Below are 22,048 nucleotides of genomic sequence, written 5' to 3'. Positions count from 1 at the left end.
CCCTAGGATTTTGTGTTGCCTTCTCTCATTTTGGTATGACTCCCAACTAGGATATGACGCAAGCGGACAGAATGCGATTAGGACTGCCCCGCAGGAACAGCTGGCAGAATTAGCGCCCACAAAAAGGCTGCTGAGAGCAGGACAAAGAGGTCCCCTCCTTCCCCTTGCCCTTGGCGGTGCGGCTCCTCTTCCTACTCCTACTTAGCGGCCAAAGTCAGCCAGCAGACTCGGCCATAGGCTGTGCCACGGAAAAGGAACTCACAACGGGAGCACGTCGGAGAGAAACCTGCGGTTGCTCCAGCAAGGCTTTCAAGTCTTTAAAAGACATCGCAGCCGCTGCAGCCTCCTGAATGACTTGCTGTACCCCCGGAAACAACGTCGCTCCCATCTCAAAGAGTCGCGCGCGAGGTGGGCCTGTACTTCGGATAATTGATGGAGGAGAACTACATTTGGGGAAACGTCCCCAGAGTGCTCCCCCATCTCCAGAGCTGACCTCTGTAATGAGGAGAGGTAAGCCGCATGGACCACCACCCAAACCTGCTGCAGAGCATTCCGATAGACCTCCTCATAGGTCCGGGGTCCCGACTGGGCAAAAGGTGGAACTAAACGCTCTGCTTAGCAGGGCCATGATTACCAGGCATAAGCTCATGGCGAATACAGCAGCACATATGGTATTAACGAACATGTACAAAACACTGAAAATTATGTGAACGCCCACGTGAACTAGTTGGTACAAGACACAATATTTCAACATGTGGGGGCACCGGCCTCCCGCCATGGGAAAGCAACACGTGCATACTGTAAAATCATTATTATACGCGGTGGTTTAATTTTCGCGCTTTTCGCGCAAAAAATTATCCGCGAAAATAAACCCCCCGCGAATATTTATGATAAATAGTGGAAATAAAAACAAACAAAGAGCTTTGAGTTTTAGTTTTGTATTGCTAGTAATTTGACTACAAGTACACTTCATTCATTCATGACTCAGAGAAACAAAAAGACATAAAACATAAAAACAAATTAAATAGTTGATTCAACACATGTCATTTTCAGTGTCTCTGATTGACACGATACACACGACTTTACTAAATTAAAAATCTCAGGTCACCTGCTACTAGTGAATTAGTCCAAAAGTCCAGCTTGGCGAAATCCGCTTTGGATTAAATCCTTCCTCTTGGATATGTTGTTGCAGGTCTGGATAATCCATTGCGCATGTAGTGGTTTGACAATACTGGTACACGTGCACAGAGCTTTCTGAGTAGCTGATTGGCCGAGCGCGTCACGGGTCGAGGTCACATATGGGTCAATGATTTCTTACACAAATCTCAACATGGATTCTTCAGTGCTCCATTGTGTATCTCAACGTAGCGGAAGGCCCAAGTTTCCCCAGCTAATTAGGCAGGTGACAGGACGACAGCTAGGGTCACTGTTTTCTTTACAGTTTACAGTTTCCTGTGTTATACTCTCGTGATTTCTGTACTTTGATGATGCACAAAAATTAAACCGCGCGAATTAGTCAATTTTTCTGTTTCCGCGAAAATTAAGCCGCTCGAAAATAAATGATTTTACATTAACCAACGGGAAAAACGTCCAAATACAACTTTATTGTCACAGACAAACAAGGTAACTCATGGTTTAAACCATACATACAGTAGAGGAAGACTCCTGAAACATCTTCAAGAACATAAAGGCAGCCTTGTGAATACTATCTAGTCTTTTTTTCCAGCTTACGTCCGTTCTGCATGGTGACAGCAGGAAGAATGATGATACAGGCTTGGATGCTTACCTGGTTGCCTGTGCATGCACAGCAGAAGGGTGACTCCACATGGTGAGGGGCCGTATAATGAACAAAAAAAGACTTTTTGTTTATTGTACAATATTTTATTAAAACATTGATTCAACTGTCACGTGACATTTTCCGGCGGCAGAAAATGCATATAAGTACCCCAAGGACGATCTCTATGAAAAAGAATCTAAGGTTATGTCTATTGCTTCTTGTATCTTCCTTGTCTTCCTTCTTTACTGCATGGATAGCTTAGTCTCTGGTGTTCAACATCTTGTAGGTCCACAGCAATGTATGAAGCTGCAGTTGATGCAAGTTATTTAACACTAGAGGTGTAGCGATCTTGTTTACTAAATATGTAGACTACACGCTTACTGATGTGCAAAGAGACGATAAAGGTAATGTTTTAACTGTGGAGTTGACTTTAGATAACTACAAATTAATTAGCAAATATCAGTCTGTATGGCCCAAATATTGACTGACAACCCTAACTTTTATGCTGAACTTGATTCTATAATACTTTCCCGTCATAGCGACCATGTAATTGTCCATAGTGATTGGAATGTAGTAAAAGACTATTTCATAGATACATATAACTACAAACATAAAAACAACGTAAAAGCCAGAGATAGAATCCTTGAATTGAAGGATGAACTTGACCTCCAAGATCCTTGGCAAGAAAGACATCCGAATGAAAAAAGATATACTTGGAGACAACCATCCCCGCTGAAACAAGCTAGACTTCATTATTTCTTGGTCTCCCACAATATGATTCCTTCTAAAATTGATACAAAAATAGAACCCAGTTTCAAATCAGACCACTCCCCATTATCGATTTCCTTTTCTTTAAATGATTTAGATAGAGGTGCAGAGTTTTGGAAATTTAATAACTCTCTCTTAAAAGATGTAACTTACGTTGACTTAATTAAGAAAACAATATCAGAAACATGCCTTAGATATATAATTACAGAAGACAACGACTGAATTTGTGATTGATGACCAACTTTTTCTTTGAAACCTTGTAATTATTTATTCGTGGAGAAACTATAAAACATTCTTCAAATAAAAAACACAGCAGAGAAAAAGAAGAAAGAGAGTTGATACTGAATATTGAAGAAACAACAAAAGCTTTGGACAAAACATTTGTTCGCCTACTAAAGCTACCTTATTGGAACACATCAATAACCTTAATAAAAAACTAGAAAAACTAAATAAAACAAAAACCCAGGGACAAATGGTTAGATCAAAGACTATTTGGACCGAAAAAGGGGAAAAACCTACCAAATATTTTCTAGGTCTTGAAACTAGAAACTTCTTAAATAAATCATTCACTTGTTTAGAAAGTAATGACGGCATAACTCTCACGAAACAAAAGTAGATACAGGACAAAGTTAAATCTTTCTATTCCAAACTATACAGAAAAAAAACAATGACATAAGTGATGTAAACCTTGAAGATTTATTGAAACATTTTGATGTTCCCAAATTGGATGATGCTACTTCAGCAGCGCTGGAAGGGCAAGTGAAACATAGCGAACTGGTGGCTGCATTGAAGTGTTTAAAGAATGATAAAAGTCCTGGACCAGATGGTTTCACGGACAAATTTTTAAAGTTCTTTTGGAGTGATATAAGTAAATATTTCATCAGATCTTTAAATACGTCCTATATGAGAGGAGAATTATCTGTTTCACTGAAACGTAGACTTATAATGTGTGTATACCTAAAGGAAACGACTAAATTGTACTCACAAAATTGGAGACCTATCTCCCTATTACTGTTTTCTATAAATTAGTTTCAATGGCAATATCCAAAAGGATAAAATCAGTGCTTGTTAAATTAATAAAGATGATCAAAAGGGTTTCATGTCAGATAGATACTAGACTAATTTATGACTTAATGGATTATACAGAAACCCACAAAATTCCTGGTCTTCTTTTGCTTATTGAGTTTGAAAAAACCTTTGAGACAGTAGACTGGTCATTCACTATCCTTTTTCAAATTTGGTGAATCAATTTGAAAATGGTTCAGAATTTTATATCAAGGTATTGAATCAAATGTTGTTGTCAACGGCTATGGACCGGATATGTTCGAAATTCAAAGAGGCTGTCGCCAAGAGGATCCACTTTCTCCTTATATTTTCATTTTATGTGCAGAGATATTAGCAATAATGATACGTAACAATAGTAATGTAAAGGGTATTTTGATTGGTAACACTGAGTATTTGCTAAATCAATTCGCTGATGACACAACATGTATGTTGGAAGGTTCAGAACGCTGCCTCTATGCAGTATTAAATGTGCTAAACTTTTTCGCCAGATTTTCCAGTTTAAAGGTTAACATCGACAAAATACATCTCATATGGATAAGATCAAAAAAGAGATCGAAAATGAAACTATGCTCAGATTTTAACCTAACTGGGAGCAAGGTGACTTCAACCTTTTTGGAATTACTTTTTTTCTACATTTAGATGATATGGTAGATATAAATTATAAAGAAAAGATAAGAAGTTGTGAAACTTATATGTCCACACGTAATCTCACTTCCTTTGAAAGACATACCGTTTTGAAATGTCTGATTATTCCCGAGTTAAATCATTTATTTATCGTTCTTACTGACCCAGATTCGAAAGTTATAAATTCCAGCAAAAATGCTACAAATTTATCTGGTACAATAAACCTGACAAAATTAAGAGAAGCCAAGCAATCTGCGACAAACGAGATGGAAGTTTTAATATGCCAAATATAAAAACATTAATACAAGCACAAAAATTATCTATGGTTAGAAGATGTGTCAGACGCGAGTCAAATTGGTGTCATCTCCGGATGTATAATCTCCCAAAGTTTAGTACAGCAATGTGTTTTTAATTATAATTGTCAATATTTGAAAGAGGACTGCCTCCCACTGATCCACAATAGATATCAGAGATGATGTTTTAACTGCATGGTGGCATTTTACATCTCAACACCATTCTAACCATGACATAAATGATACTCTTTCAGAAAGTCTATGGTACAACAAAAACATTTATGTTAGAGGTAAAACAGTGTTTTATAAACAATGGTTTGACAAAGGGGTGTGATGTAATAACGACCTACTTGATTCTAACAACAAAATACACCCTTTCGAAAACTTTGTCAGACTTTTTAACCTGAAAACTGACATTGTTACATATATGGGTCTTATTAGATTAATGAAGCTCTATTTGAAATGACTTAATATATCTTTTAAAAACTTGTCCAAGGTACCATATCCAACTCTACCAGCAAATCTTAAACACCTCCTTAAAGATATAAAGGGGACAAAACACTTTAACAAAATATTATTGACAGATGCTACTACAAATAATGTACACTGCCAAAAATGGGAGCAAAATATTTTGACTAATGAAGGGCTATCCCATGACTATAACAAGAGTCATCACAAAATGACATATCCCCCCAGCCCCCACATGTTTGAAAGGACACATCATCTGACAGTTACTCATTGTTTTTTTTAGACTAAGTTTGAATTGTTTCCATGGAATTCATGAAAATTATAAATGCCATATATCTGTAATCAGCAAAGTCACAATTTCAAAATCTGTCTCATATATCTGCCAAGATCTGTTGAAAGATATGAAATGGTTTGCTCTGGAACGAAGCCCATCCCTCCATTTTGAGACTTAAGTCCAAAACGTTTCCTTGGAAACCAAGAAAATAATACATCACAAAAACCTTTAAAAAGCAAAATGCACCACTCTGGGGTCTGCCACACATATCTGCCAAGTTTTACTGACAGATATTAAAAAGTTTTTGAGTTCAGGTCTGGAAATGAAATACACCTCTCACTTTTCAGACTAAGTTCGAAACGTTTCCATCGAAACCGAGAAAATAATAAATCACAAGATCCTGTACATAGCAAAAGGCACCACTTTAGGTTATGACTGATACATCTCCCACGTTTTGCATAGAAATATTGAATGGTTTTTGAGTTCTGCTCCGGAAACAAGCCCACCCCACCATAAGACTAAAACCAATATGTTCCATGGAAAAACAAAAAAAATAAATGCCAAAAATCTGTAAGTAGTAAAAGGCACAACCACAGGCTGAGATTACTATATCTATCAAGTTTGGTCTAAACATATTGAACGGTTTCTGAGTTATGCTCCGGAAACAAAATGATTATTGATGGGTGGACGGCAGACGAGGTGTCGACTATATCCCCCGTATTACATGCCGGGGGGATAATAAGATACCTTTCAGATGTACCAATGACACTAAATTACAGTGGTTCTAATATAGAATAATACATCACATCTTGCCGACAAATACACTGCTATCTAAATTTGGATATGTAGACAATTCAAAATGCAGCTTTTGTCAACACCTAAGTGAGTCACCTGATTTTCTGGTCTTGTAACAACATCATACATATCTGGCAAAAACTTGAAATCTGGCTTAAATGTGAAGCACATATCTATCAATGTTAAAATAACAACAAGACCTTGTGACCAGTGAACAACTTACATTATCCAAACAGTGAAAAACCAGGGTGCTAAAACACCTCAGCACCAAATTTGATTCAAACACCTAAATAGGCCTCTAATTGCAGTAAATACAACCTCATGCAACCTCATGCAACATTATTACTAGACTAGCCCATGAGAAACTTCAGTTTTAGACTGCTTTTCCAGCAATACCATGGCTGAGGACACTAGAAATGGTCTTTATTTGCGGACCTCATAATCATATGATCGTGGCATTCATAGTATCATATAATAGGTATTTCTGGATATACGTGCTAGACATGCCTTCAGGTGATTTTGTATGTCATTCTACAATCTAACATCAGTGGCTTTTTCACTTTTTGTCAAACCGACAGGATGTATCGAATCTCCATAAGCATTATCCAGCAAAATTATTAAAATTCAAATCTGGAATCAGTCTGACCACCATCCATAAAAAACCATAAATAACATTTACATTTCACATATGACCCTTCCCACTCCATCTGAACTACGTCGTCTGCATATCCTTGTGCCCAAAAATATAGCTGAAGTGATGTCATGAGCTATATTTACCTCCTGTGGAATGAATTTTATTGTTTACCGCAATACGTTGGGAGTTCTCTCCTTTGGTAAAAATGAATCAGGTCTGTTCATCTAATGGCTTTCACTGAAATACTATCAAAGCTAAAATAATAACTTTCTACAAATATGTTGACCAAATGTCATGTTAATCAGGCCTCATAAGTTCACAATTTTAGTTCAGGATATGTCAACTAGTGAGATAAAACAAGGTTGCTGGCTACACATTGTGCCCATGTGGTGAATAAAAGGCGCACTGATGCGGAGCAATTTCCATGGACTGGTTTAAACTTTTGCCATTGTTTTCTCCCATGAGTACCCGGATGATATCCCAGAATTCGTGACTGCTCCGTGACCTCTGCTACGCAATTGAGAGTTTAATTATAGACAGATCAACTAAGGTGAAGTCAGTTTTACTTCATTACAAATGTATTATGAAAACAAATGAACCACTTTGAAGGTTAATCATCTGCCAGTGGTAGAAATGGTAGAAAAACTATTAGGATGGAAAAAATAACGAAGCCAATGTACGTATCGATATTTGGTCTCATAACCCTAATTAGTTTATTGTCATATTTGTATGATTTTGAAAATTAATAAAAGAACACACTGCTTATACTTATAGTAAATTTCTAACATGACTGTAACATTTAAACATTGTATAGACTGCCAATGTGGATCCTATTTCACAACACATACTCGATCTAGTGTGTGTTTTCTGTCATATAGATTCTGCTGAATGCTACAACAAATAAATTAAAACAAAATGCAAATAATGAATTTAAAACAGACTAATGTTATAGCAACAATGTCAGGTTACTACCTTGTTCAGGAATGTATCCATCAATGTCCACAAAGAAGAACGATATTCTATTCTTCTGCAGCTGGTAAATAATCCTGCTCCGAGTCGTGTGTCTTACAACAGTCTAATTTGCGGAAAAGTGGCGAAAACCGGATAAACCTCTGATTGGTCACCCGAGATAGCACACCTGGCAACTAATGGTATGATGTCCTCCATTCTAAGTAATTTAGTTAACCAATAATGAGTAATCAATCAATCAACGCAATGGTGGTTAATTCTCTGAAGGGAGGATGTTGTTTTCACACTCGCACTTTACGACGGGGTGTAGTCAGTATAGATTAGTACATCCACACACACTACCTTTTGACAAATCCACTGTAGAAGATAAAAGTAATTAATCATGAGTGTGTTATCGGTTAATCCTTTGATCAATGTTTGTTTTTGAAACTCTGTTGATAAACCCTCTTGCATCACTTACATGCATATATTACATAACATAAAATACATTTGCCACTACAGGCCTTAATCTATAATGTTGAATATTTACTCCAGACACAAGAAATGCCAAAAGGGAACCTTTGTTGACTAACCTGAGTGGTGTTACCACTAATTATACCTGTTATAAATTCATTAACTGGCCATGAAGAAAATGAAGACAAATAACATGTGTAGGTTTACACCATCAAACGCGAGTTACAGCAAGGAAGATGTAATCTCTGTGTCGCATGCAGCCTGAAAACACTTATGGCCGAAACTGTTTTGAGGATACCAACGGAACTTCGTTACATAAGAAATACATACAGGCATTTGCTGTGTACTTGGGTAAATAGGTGTAATCAGTTTTTTTACGTAAGAACATTTTAAGATTTCTCTACCAATGGCAAAGTCATTGTTTTTAGTTTACAAATTCATAAAATCAACTGTGTGTTTTTATTATCATAGATAATAAACCAGTGTAGCTACCATAGGTTCCAAACTTTATGCATGATATTTGCTGTCATAGCTGGGCCAACCCTCAATACTATCTATATATATCTTTCAGACTGAAACAAATGGCTTGCTACGTGCCTGTAGACATCATGTTTTCGCATAACGTGATTAAATATTGAGGTACAAAACACAGATATAGGATCAAATTGGATCAGTCACTATGCAATCCAAGCATCCGGAAAAAAACTACACTGCTGGGATATTTTGTTACAATCAGACAAGGAATACCATGGATACTTTTAAATAATGGCATATGATGGGCATCCGGCCTCCTGACTGCTTAGGTGAAGAAATTCTGCTAATGTGGACCGGAGCCCAGTCCCTTTGTTCGCCATGGTAGAGGGAGCGGGCGCTGACCAATTTGCAGTTTGGTTTTGTACTTAGACCATTGGCGAGAAACATTATCAGAGCCCTGGTTCTAGGCATGACAAGTGAACAATATAACATCTAGGCTACCTTATCTTGCCTGAGTACAGCAGAAGAGTGTTCGGAAGGACTTCTGCTTGTATCCCCCTTAAATTTCATTCTATTCAAATCATATATTCCTCATCTGATAACAATGAGTTCTAACAAATTTCTTTAATTTTATCTTAACATACAGACAGACTTTTCAAAATGCCACTCGAATCCATGTTTCTTCATTGTTAAAATTCAGGCGGATACAGGCGGAAGTCTTATCTAGTGTCCAACCCCAACTGAAGAGCTTAGACTTTCTAATTTTTTCACCTTATCATGCTTATCGATCAATCATAAATGTTTTGTTGGATCTGAAATATGATAGGGCAGGTTATTTGGGAGTAACCTAACATGAGGACTGAAAAAGTACCAGAGAATCTGGGAAGCGTGAGCCCGTCGAAATGTATTGTTACCATCTTAACTAAGTTTTTTGTGAACACCAAACTTCTCTCTCCTGATAAGCACTTCACATTCAGTATACCTTTATCAGAATACCAGCTCCCAGCATGAGAGGCACGACGAACTTTGGACATGTTTGACCCAATCTTGACGGCACAACAATACTAAAAATGAAACTGGAGCAAGTGATGCGGAGAGCCTTTGTGAGAGCCCTTCTTGGTGTACACCTATATATCTCGAATACAACCGACCAACACGGAAGTAAGGTGGCCACACATGCGCAGTAGTACCTGTCGAATAGTTTATTTCGGGATTATCTAAATGACGGACCGGGCTTGGTCCCACGGACCAACGTTATAATTGGCAAATTACTGCATTGTCGGCTTGTTTTTTTATGCCACAACGACACAGGTTAAATGAACAATCACCGACTACACACGGTCAGCTCAATTAAGTTACTGCGAGCCAGTCGCTTAGAATAGTAAGGAGACCTGAGCTTGGTTGAGCAAAAAATTACACAGGGAATCGTTAAACGAAAATAGATCTGAAACGTATCAAATGTCCCCAACATTAATAGACGTCAGTGAGACTCGGAATTTCTATGTAGTCAGGGAATGGGAGAGGTCCACACTAAATTACGTCTAGCCCCACTCTTCACACGGTCGTTAGTCGTAATATGAACAAAGAACCCCTGCACATGGTTGAAAGTTATTATAGATGAATATTTATATTATGTGAACACCCAGTCTTAAATCACGTATATGTCAAGGTAGAGACTGCAATTCTACCACTAGAAATTGCAATCGGAATCTCTACCAGTGGAGACTGCGATTGGAGTCTCTTGTAGTTGAGTCTCCGATCCTACTAGTAGAGACTAGTAGAGACCTAAAACTGGATTTTTACTACAGCCAACACCAGCATATAAAGACATTGTGACATATTGTTTTGTGTTTACATTTTACAACATATGAAAATAAATTTTGGTTTCCTAAATATTCACTGGCTTGCATGAGTGTAGAATTGTAATCTCTACTCTGACAGATTTGAGTTTCTACTGGTAGGGATTGTGATTGTATGGGTTACTTTATATAAAAAGAGTCTCTACCAGTAGAGACGCCGATTGCAGTCTCTACTAGTAGGATAGGAGATTCTACCAGCAGTGACTCCAATCACAACCTCTACTGGTACAGACTCCGATCGCAATCTCTACTGGTAGAATCTCCGATTCTAACAGATCGCAGTCTCTACCCTGACATATACATGTATTTTACTTTCAGTGCTGAACAATGGATCATTCAAACAGCTGCTACTGTACAAACAAATGTGAAATAACGCTCAGGGCCGTACGTGTACCCAAACACCTACACGTGTATACGTTGACTGCGCCCCGATTAATGTGCAGTAAATCAAGAACCTTTCCTCTAAACCAGTTAATAAATCACAATAAACACAAGGTGAGTCTAGTCGATGTTTCCAGCACGTTTTGCAGAACAATAAAGGGATAAACAAATGTGTAAAGTAGTGAGTGAGTGAGTTTAGTTTTACGCCGCACTCAGCAATATTCCAGATATGTGGCGGCGGTCTGTAAATAATCGAGTCTGGACCAGACAATCCAGTGACCAACAACATGAGCATCGATCTGCGTAATTGGGAACCGATGGCATGTGTCAACCAAGTCAGCGAGCCTGACCACCCGATGCCGTTAGTCGCCTCTTACGACAAGCATAGTCGCCTTTTATGGCAAGCATGGGTTGCTGAAGGCATGTCTACAGTGGCTGTTGTAAGTAACTTTCAATCCGGCAGTAAGAACACGTGGCCATGAGATATCTTGCAAATTGTTTACTGTCGGCATCACCCATGTCAGTACCTCTAGAAGGTACGGGATGGCCTAAAAGTTTCTCTAACATATTGTCAATGCGGGAGCCTGTGGTCATCGGCTCGAGGTGAATTAGCTCATGATTTTGATGAACATTAGGTTGACGGAGACAAATGAATACGTTGATGAAGACGAAGGCATTGTTTCGTTCGAACTTTTTTAGTTGGTTTCACAAGACATGACAAACAAGTATACATGAATGAGGTGAGTGCACTTCCAGCTCAATCCCTGGGCCTTTCCTGCGAGCGGCATAATCCTGCTCACGGTCGTCCCTACAATTCAACCCATAAAGTCGGGAAAACACGCAAAAGAAGGCCTGCAAAATCATAGTTCAAACGATTGACTAATTTTTTCCCAGAGCTGGGTGAAAACGTGGTCACTACAGCTATGCTGCGCCCCTCTCATAACGCATGCGCAGTGAACAGTGCTTGAAAGAGTATGTCTACCCGGAGTTTGTACTCAAACAAGTAAATAATTTACTCGTTACATAAACAAAAACATGTTTATTGTCAGTATCAGACTCTGTCACAGAGAAAGCTCAATGTCTGGTTCATTGACACCTGCCTGTCTGCCTTCCTGTCTGCTAATGCCAATATGCAATGCACAACTTCAATCACTGACCACATGCAACTTGAAATTAACATCGTCTATGAACTAGTGGCCAATGAAAAGGCTTCGTTACACTTGAGTGCACACCCACCGGCTCTGGCTGGGTTGGGTGTCGCGGCTGCTTCGTTTCGAGGTAAACCCAGGTACACAATATTCCACTTCTGATTAGCGATTATACGCTTATAATTCTGTATATGTGTGTGGTTGTTTTCTCAATAAGCAATCCGTTTATGTATCATGAATAATTATATTTTTTCAATGAATAACTGGGTTTTAATTATGTTTGATTTTTTGTTGCATGTGAGTTTTAAATTAAGGCTTTAGCGCTGCAGAGAAGGCTTGGCAGTGGGCAAAATAATGTGGTTCGGGGACTGTGAGGCAGACTATCACTCCTCGGAAAGCTCCATAGCGTATGCTTCGGGCGGGTCGTTATGTGACCAGTGTAGCCAATATGCCCGCAGCTTAATTTTTAAGATTGAGCCCGGTTTATTTTCAACAGCTGATAACATTCGCTGAGTGTTGTGATAACTGAAAGCCTACTTGTAGATGATAAGTTACATATTCTGTCACTTCATTTTACGTCAAATAATCGTTCTTAGTCTCAGTATCGGTACAGTGGACTTGTTCTAAAGTTTCAAGTCGGCATGTTATAGTCACTGGCTTCTGTTCTCGGTATACAGCGAAGAAAGACTAAACTGTCTCGCTAAAATCTTCTTTCGCACATTCGTTTAATTGTCAGAAGGGAAATATTGACATGAGCATTAATTAAGCACCACCCAAAATAATTGTCGATTGTAACAAAAAGGGATCAAAACAGAGAAGTCAACCATTTATATCTAAATACACATGCAGTTAGCAAGAAATTCACGTGCTGACTCAAATGCATGCTTTTCATGCTATAGTTCTGTCATGGTATAAGCCACTGAATGGGATAAAAAGGTGAAATGAAGTATTCTTATTGCTTTCTTATCGACGCATCAATAAGTGAACAGTGTTAAAATTGAGCTTTCTTGGACATGCCGAGGCGTAGTCTTTCTGAAAATACCAGATGGCAGATTATTGGTATGCATGAAGCTGGTTCGTCCTGTCGCAGCACTGGCTCACGACCAATGCCAATGATCTCAGAGAACAATGAAGAGTTGGTGTTCGTTCAACGGCAAAACCACAATCTGAGGACATGGCGCAGGATCCACTGGTCCGATGACATTCATTTTCTTCTTCGTGTTACTGATGGCCCGTAGGGTTGAGCTGGAAGTCCGCTCACCTCATTCATGTATACTTGTTTGTCATGTCTTGTGAAACCAACTAAAGAAGTGTGAACAACTAAACTATGCCCTCGTCTCCGTCAACATAATGTTCATCAAAATCATGAGCTAATTCACCTCGAGCCGATGACCACAGGCACCCGTTGACAGATCACCTTGGCCTGCGAGAAGCCCTGATCTCAACCCAATTGTGCATTTGTGGAACCATCTGGGGCGTCAAGTTTAAGTAAGGGATCCACCTGTTCAAAATCTACAGGAATTAGCCCAGGCTTTGAAGAATAGCAGAAGATTCCGATGATGCGCATTTGGCGTTTAATTTCCAGCATGAGGAGGAGGGTTGCAGCAGTTATCCGTGCGAGGAGACGATACACCAAATACTGATCATTACTGTTATCTTAGGATTGAACAGTGAACGATTTCTGAGAGCTTTGTGTATGTTGCACCACAGACATTGCTGTATGATCATAGTTTTGGACATGATTATTGATAACGTTTTTAGTGCCCCCATATGACCACCAGTAAATTACAGCCGAAAGTAGCAGCAGTGTTGGTAGTTGATGGATTGACGCTTTAGATGGTTCAGTTAACGAAATTATAACCATGTGCTTGGTTTCCATATCATGAATGACCAGTGTGTTGTGTTAAACACAGTCTTGTAGCATGAAAATGGGCGGTGCTTAATTAATGATTAATTAATGTATATATGTTATAGTTTGGCATGAAAAGCATGTGGACCCGGTTTTTGTAAATGACTGTTCATCCAATGATCCAATCGATCTAAAATTTTGCAAGTGGAAGCATAATGCTTTGTCAGACAACCTAATCACGTTGTAAATCATCGATGTTATGCATTTGCACGAAATAATCTGTCTATGTAATTGTCAACAAAATAAACAGCAGAACACAGAGGGTGGAAGCCAATTACCTGTAACAGCGGCAGTGTTGGGTCGGTGGCGTCTACTAATGCCTACAGGGACAAATAGCTACAGTCTTAAATAAACAGTTTTACACACCAGTAGTCACAAATTATACTGCCTCTACCCTTTCACTGAAGTGGTAGGTCCCACTTCATTGTGCACTAATGCCTACAGTGAATAAAACACAGACTTTAAATGACATTTTATAAGGTTTAATCATATCACTTTCATTTCTTCCCACACAATTACATTACATAGTGAGTCTCTGGTCAGTCTCTGTATGGATTCTCTTATGGGATGGGGGACGGGCGCCCTGCGACATCTGCACCAACTGGTTTCTCTCAGTTTTCTCCAACTTCTGCAGCACTTTTACAAGAGAGAAAATGTTAGGGTGAGCCCTTTGCACAGTCTTGTTGAGGTAGGAATGCATGCCAACCCTCGAGATGGTTGTTCGTCCTCAGGCCTTGCGTCTCGTTGTGGTTCCATATTCCAGCTCGGAACTTGGCATGGTCATGCGCCCAGGTGCTGGTGACGTAGTCGTGGAAGGCATCCTTCGTTGGAATGGCAGGGGCATCCTTCATTATCTCGATCCATATCCTTGTCTTGAACCATAGTCACTCGAAGGAGGGGAAGTGCTGCTGTTCTTTGCATCCAAGTGCTGACTTCAGAATCCTGCTGATAGGCTTCGGTGAAGCCGAGAGTCTGAACCTCCTCCAGAGAGCCCGTGTGAAGTGAAAGTAGCAGCCACGGTTATCACAGTCTGAATCTATCTTTCGTCTCTGCTTGTTCAGTCCACTCTTCACTGAGTAGAAGGACTTGACAGGTGCCGCTGCTTCATTTCGATTGAGTCTTGAAATCTCTCCGTCGCAGATAGTCGGCACTGGCGTTGTCTCCGTCTGTACTCTCGCCGCAGAGCACTGGCAATCTTTAGAGCACCTTGATCCTCCTGTGGATGGTTGTGTGGGGACTGATTTCGAACAAACTGACCGACTGTGATGCACTTACCAAGGCAGCCCCCATGAACACAGTTCCAGTGTACACAGGTCTGTCGTCGGTTATTGAGTCTGTATCTGTAGCCATCTAGTAGTATATGCTGTCCTCCTTTCTGTGAAGTACTCGACTTTCCTTGGGTTTGCCACGGTTAGAAAAGAAGATTTTGGTTACAAGCATTTTAAAATAATAAATTTCCTTCTCAATGAGAAAAATATCTCTCAATAAATTGAACATTTCCTTCTCACTTTGTTCTATCCCTCAATATGTTTTCTACACTTCAACCGTGCGAGATGGAGTATATCCTCCGCTAACTGCGCTTTGTCCTGTACTCCCCTAATCCATTGTAGGCATTAGTACACACTAACCGGTACAGTCCACGCGTGTCCAGGTAAGCGGTAATTTTTGTAGCTATTATTCCCTGTAGCTATTTTTCCCTGAACCGTTGGGTCAATCGTTAAACGAAACCATATTTAAAACGTACAATTACTTTTATCAATTCCGACACACATTTCCCTCGGCCCGAAAATGTTTTCACATCTATATTCCATCAAATTCCACCACTAAAGATCACTGATTTAAAGCATGTCCACCTGAAAATTTTACCATACTTTCAACCTCTTCTCGACCACAAACGTGGCCCGGGCTTTCAATAACAACGTAAACGCCACACACGTATACTGATTTGTGTTTAAGTCCATTTATGAGTATCATATCTACCTAAATATCACTTTGTGATGCTACAAAATGCCACATGTGAAAATAACTGATTCGTTCAAGTGAAGCCCTTTTGTCTCGCCATCCTCAACATATATATAGCCTCTATCAAAAGCGTGTAGTCTCTGCTCGATTCGGTCCATGCTGTCAAAAGCAGCTTACACTTCACACATGTCTCTTGGAAGTGTTTATATCCATAGATTAGCAGTATATTATAACTTATCACATCGTGTCTCGGAAAATACGGGGTTTTATCAGTCCAGAGTAAGTTTGTATTCAACGTTGTATTCAACCTTAAGAGACACGATGTGATAACGCATTTATCTAACTGAATGTTTTCACTAAATCAAAACAAAACAACACGCATCGAATCGACTTGCTGCCATGTTGACACCAGCTGATCGTTTGACCTCAATGCACCGCACGTCACTAAAGGCTTGTCGATGCACGCTTTTCTCACTTCGCGTCGTCACCTAGGCGTAGCGGGGTGATATGACTTTAGCAGAGGGAGTATACGACTTTTTTACTCCCGCTGGTGGATCGTGATGGATGTACATGGTATTTTATCAGAGTCACGTGGATCAATCAAAACTCGACATTCTTACATGAGGCTAGATAACCACCTATACTACTCTTAATAGAGTCTCAAAGCGTTGTATATGAAGCAATAATGTTGGTCAAAATGAGGCTGTCTTTTCTAGATATATTCTCAACAAAGGCACTGTATCACAAGCCCTCAGTCCGCCTTGACCCGGGCTCTCAAAAACAACTTTAACCTCAAACATGTGTCCTCATTTGTGTTTAAATCCATATATCAGTATCATATCTCCCTAAATATCACTTTGTGAAGTAGCATAGAAACATATACACACGATAACCTACAATCCGTTCCTGAAGCTCTGCAATTTGGTTTAAAAAAGAGCATGGGGCAGTCATGTGTGTATTCACAGTTATCGAATGTGTTAATTTTTATCTGGAAAGAGAATCACACGTATTTGCTGCATTTTTAGAAAATGAGAAAGCTTTCGACCGTATTTGGCATGCGGGTCTCTTTGTCAAAATATATACTGAGTCAAAAAAGAAACTTAATAAAATGTAATTTAATAAAATAATGAATCATTTTTCTCTGATGATACATCTATTTATGCGAAATGGGATCCCTATCTTTCGACTTTAGAAAAAACGTTAGCAAAATCCACTCAAACCCATCCATTAGTCGTGCAAGTGACGCTTGTGCCAATCAGGTTTTGCACGTGCAGTTGATCACTTGATCTTTGCATCGACGTTTTCTCAATTTGTACGTGTTTGCATTGGCCTCAAGAATTTTTTTAAAAAAAGTTTTGAACCACAGTTCTAACGATACTTTAAATGCCACGATTGTCAAATGAGCAACGTGAACGTGCCTTTGGCATGGTGCAAGCTAGTCTGTCGTACAGACCCTGAAGTATTTATATCCAAGAAAGCCCACGCAAGTCTAGAAAATGTGGCAAGTCTGGATTTCCTTAGCTTCAGGGTCTGTACCAATCTGCTGAATCCATAGCCAGTATATGACTAGTAATTATCAGTTGATCTCTAGCTGTCACTGGTGCTTAGTATAAATTCATGGGGAGGCTCCCCCACAGCTCCCCCATCGCCCCACACTTGGCTAAGACCTCCTGCCCTGTCCTCTCACCACCAGGCAAAATGTGTCGGGTTTTAGCCAAGATTCCTGATCTTCCTTCCTGGAATACTAAATTGCATGGGCGTTCTTGGATGTATTTGCTTCAGGATCTGTACAACATCGCATATCATTGATCAGTTGTTTTGTGACTTCAGTTTCACAGGACTGGTACAAATAGATGGCAGTCTTTTCAAAGGGTTTTACAAGACGGCACAACGTATTGTCCATGTGAGTGACCTCATGTGAACATTTTCTACACACTGTGTGTGTTGAACATTTCCTGTTAACTGTTACTAAAACATTTCAATCAAAGACATGGTTCTGCCTTACTACATCCAATAAACAGTTTTCTCCTGTTCCATGTGATTTCAATCAAACTGCCGTACATAATGCAGACATAATATATTGATTTGACAGAAAAATTATATTTGATATCTTTGTTGGAGTTTTGGATACATCCAGTTTTCCAGCCATAGCATTAGTCTCAAGAGATGTTACCCCTAAGCTATTTGGCTGCGACACTTGATACTTCCCATGAGCTGCCCATACCACACTGAGAGGGAGTAGGGGTCGGGCTGGGTAGGGTGATGTTGGGGGCAATGAAGGGTCCTGTCACATACACCTTCAGTGGCGTGTCAGAAATGGGTGATAAGAATCTTTGCATGTGTTGAGAAATTCCAAGAAATTATCGCTCTGCAGATTCGTTTAGTCTCTGAAAATGAAGAAAGTCTCAGGGCTCCATTTCATTATATTATTTTTTTTCACTATGAACGTTTTTCAGTAAAATATGTTCATTTCAGAGACTAGCTGTTAGTCTAGGTGCAAGCAGGAAGATCAGTTATTGAGGTCGCAAGAGCAATGGGATGCAGCCATCGTACTGTGTATGACTTGCGCGGTAGTCTACAACAAACGGCCACACACAATACTGAACTGAGAAATTTCGAATTTTTATTCATGTGACTTGGCATTCTGTATACCCATGTTTTGGAACTGATTGTGACACTGTCAGTGTATCGAGTACATCACACAGATCTCAGCTATGAAATAATAACAGTTTAAACATCTTACCATCTCTTGTTCTTTTATAGTGCCCAGAAGAAAGAATGTGAAGTTTCTTTTTGTCGACTCAGTATGACCTCGGGATCAAAGGCAAATTATGGAATCTTCTACTGCACAGCTTTAGGGACAGTTATGTCTGTTTATCATACAACGGGGAAAGATCTCATGAGTTTCCCATTAGACATGGTGTTGGGAAAGGTAGAGTTATGTCGGCCTCGTTTTTACTTATTTCCATAACTGACCTTATCTGTGAGTTAAGGAAAAGAAACAGTGGTCTCTCCATTCATAGAATACACATACCCTGCGTTTTATTAGCCGATGACACTCCTGTCTTCAACCCCTAGCGGCCTACAGACATCTCTTGATTCAGTTCACTTATATGTCCAAAATTGAAGACGCACCTACAACACCTCTATGAGTAAGTCACTTGTTTTCTATAAATCACGCTAGACCCATAATAAAGTAAAATATAAATTTGGTAAGGCCACTATTGATAACTATGACTCTATGAAGTATGGCGGTATAATAATAAACAGTAATTTATCATGCAGAGAACGAGTTAGGCATTGCTGTTCAAAAGCAAGGCAATTTGTAAATTCATTGCGATCGCTTTGCTTGAACAACAATGACCTCCACCCAGCTACGTGTGTTAACAAATGGGCAACGAATGATTCTAGCTACAGGCCTTTATGGGTTAGAATCGCTACCAGCCATATACGGTAATGAGCTCGAAATGATTGAACGTACTCGACGCACAAACGTACCCAACAGATTCGCCTATTTCAAACTTAGGAATATGGTCAATGAATGGGTACATAGACAAACGTATATTACAACTACCAGGAAGGCCCTGTAATAATGATTGGAACTCAAATAAACTAAACTCAACTAAATAACGAAAGATATATTATGTGCTTTTATTACAACCTATGCCTCTGACAATAATCTCCTACACACTGCTAAAAAGTTCACTTGGATCACTATATCAAGGAACAGCGGTTCATTTCCAAGTAAGTCAGCTTAGCGATCCATTATAATCAGAAGTCACCCGGAATATGAACAAAACATCTGGAGAGAGAAACTAGCACTAAGACCGGATATCTCACGATACTGGGAAATCCACACATGATTACAAATGCAGGTCAGTTATAATCTGGCCCATGTCTATCCACAGTGTAAGACAACCCCTGTAACTCTGTGTCAAAATCGGTTCAAAAGCAAAATATCAAAAATATCAAAAGAACGTAACCACTGTAATTGACATTGCTATGACTAGCCACATCATCATCTATGACAGCCATATCATCATCCACTATGTGTGACACCCCTAAGAGCAACCTCCTCGTGGTGGGTGCTGTGTAAGGCCAATGGCTCTTTACCCTGTGTGGACCCGGGGTCGAATAGGTACTCTTCCGCCGTCTCCCGTTATTCTGTTACTACTGCAGGTATCTCGTGCCAGACCGATCAGACATGGATCACATCCTCTTAACTTATCTCAATAACAATATACCTCTGAATCACAAACGCCAGAACCAACGATAGACGCCTGAAACAGGAACTGTGCGCCTGGAAAAGAAAGAAAAGAAACTCTGGATGAAGCTGGATACCATAATTACAATAAAATTATTCTCATTATTTGCAAAGTTAATTAATTGATGAAAAATATAAATAGAAACGGACTTAAAATGCACCCCTGCCTCGCTCCTAACAGTTTATTCATTTTGCTGCTTATTTCATGAGTTCTTAAAAGATTCCATAGCTTTTGTCTCTGCACTGAGTCAAATGCCTTTGCAAAGTGAACAAAGAGCACGTAAAAGTTTCCACCCTTGATGTTAAGATATCTGTTAAGAATGGTTTGTGAAATAAAACTATTATCAATTGTTGAATATCCTTCTTTAAAATCTGCTTGCTCTTTGCCAATTTTGTTAAGGGAAGCAGCACAAAAAAACTAATCTTTTGTCTGAGTTGGGTGGTACCTCTGTAATTGTTAATTTTATTCAGATCTCATTGTTTGTGTATTGGAACAATAATACCTACAGACCATGATTTTGGAAAAGTTCCTGAGTTTCTGGATGTGGTTGAGTATCTTCATGTGTCACTTGAGTCTGGTTGTCAGAGTTAAATTCCGTATCTGTGAATGAAAACAAATCCTTATAATACTTGTACAAGTCATCAATGTGTAAATTCTGATCTTTACTAAAATTATTAAATTCTGACCAAAATATTTTGGAATCATGGATTTCTCTTGGAAGTACCTTTGCCCCTTTCCTTTGCAAGTAGCAGCATATTTGTTTCTAATGTTGTGATAGTATCTGAGAGAATCTTTATCTTCACATCTTCTAAACTGATTTAGTGCCTTACATCTTTTCTTCTTTAAATGGCCACATGCAGTATCATACCATTTACACATTCTTTCAGACTTTGGTTTTTCACATTTGAACCAGCCAACTTCAAGCCATCTGCTAAGTAATTAATACTCAAATGAATATTTGACAATGCTGTATCAAATGCATTATCAAGTAAATCTTGAACCGCATCAGAAAAGAGTTGATCTCTAAAAATCTTGCAAATTGTCAATATCCGAGACAAATTTAAATGACCATTTTTATCGTTCATATGCTTAGAAGGATGATCTAATGTAGGTGCTCTCAATTTCAGTGTGGGTAGAATCTGTGCGTGTTTCAACCTCCATAAGTAAAATTACCAACATTTTCATCAGTACCATCTTCCAGTCATTATATGAATATTAATACCTGAGCATAAATCAATTAAACATTTTCCAAAGTTGTCGACAATTTTATCAAGAGAAAATCGTTTCAGATCAAATTTGATATGAAATCAGACACGATGTGATTATAGTTCTCAATATACTCAGTTATGTCATCTTCAACAAAATCTGATTTAGTCCCAGTTCTGGCATTAAAGTCACCACCACATAAATGGACAGTTTCATGGTCTGATAATAATTCTAATAATTTCTCTAATTTAAACTAAATTTTTCATACCATGATATACCACGTGTATATATGTACTAAAGCAAATCATATTCTGTTCTGCAAAGTGATTTGTCAAATAACATGAAAACAGCATTTTCTGAAATGTGAGTTCATTTAATAAATATAAACAATTCTTTCCTAACCAATACTGATATGCCTCCAGAGAGTCTACTGTGTGATGACAATTTATCTGCACCTTTGTTTACAAAATTGATTTAAAGTCATGAAAAACATGGTCCAAATCAAGATTTTTACAGTTTGTGTGATTCCAATAATGGCAAATGCATTGATATAATTAAGAAAGTCAATGTCGGCTACCTTACTTAATATCCCAGAAATATTCCAGAATAAAAGCTTAACAACACTGCCATTATCCTCAGTCCTTCAAGAATTTTGTTATCTGAGTCTGAGTAATCCTGTTGAAGCATCCTACAATCACCACAATCAGTGTCATTCACTATGCAA

The 22,048-nt window shown here is 38.9% G+C and overlaps 1 protein-coding gene across 1 annotated transcript in view; it reads right to left on the bottom strand.

Moving 5' to 3' along the window:
- LOC137294597 (protein MEMO1-like) overlaps positions 1 to 10,013 on the bottom strand; it is a 53,905-nt gene extending 43,892 nt beyond the window's left edge. Inside the window, exon 1 of the mRNA XM_067825648.1 lies at positions 9,577 to 10,013. Coding sequence (XP_067681749.1) covers positions 9,577 to 9,628 — 52 coding nt within the window. The 5' untranslated portion in view covers positions 9,629 to 10,013. The remainder of the gene's footprint in view (positions 1 to 9,576) is intronic.
- Positions 10,014 to 22,048: the final 12,035 nt, after the last annotated feature.

This window comes from Haliotis asinina, chromosome 8 (assembly GCF_037392515.1).
Source record: "Haliotis asinina isolate JCU_RB_2024 chromosome 8, JCU_Hal_asi_v2, whole genome shotgun sequence".
In the NCBI taxonomy this organism is placed as follows: Eukaryota; Metazoa; Mollusca; class Gastropoda; order Lepetellida; family Haliotidae; genus Haliotis; species Haliotis asinina.
Note: the sequence above shows the minus strand (reverse complement) of the source record. Positions and strands in the feature narration are given on the sequence as shown.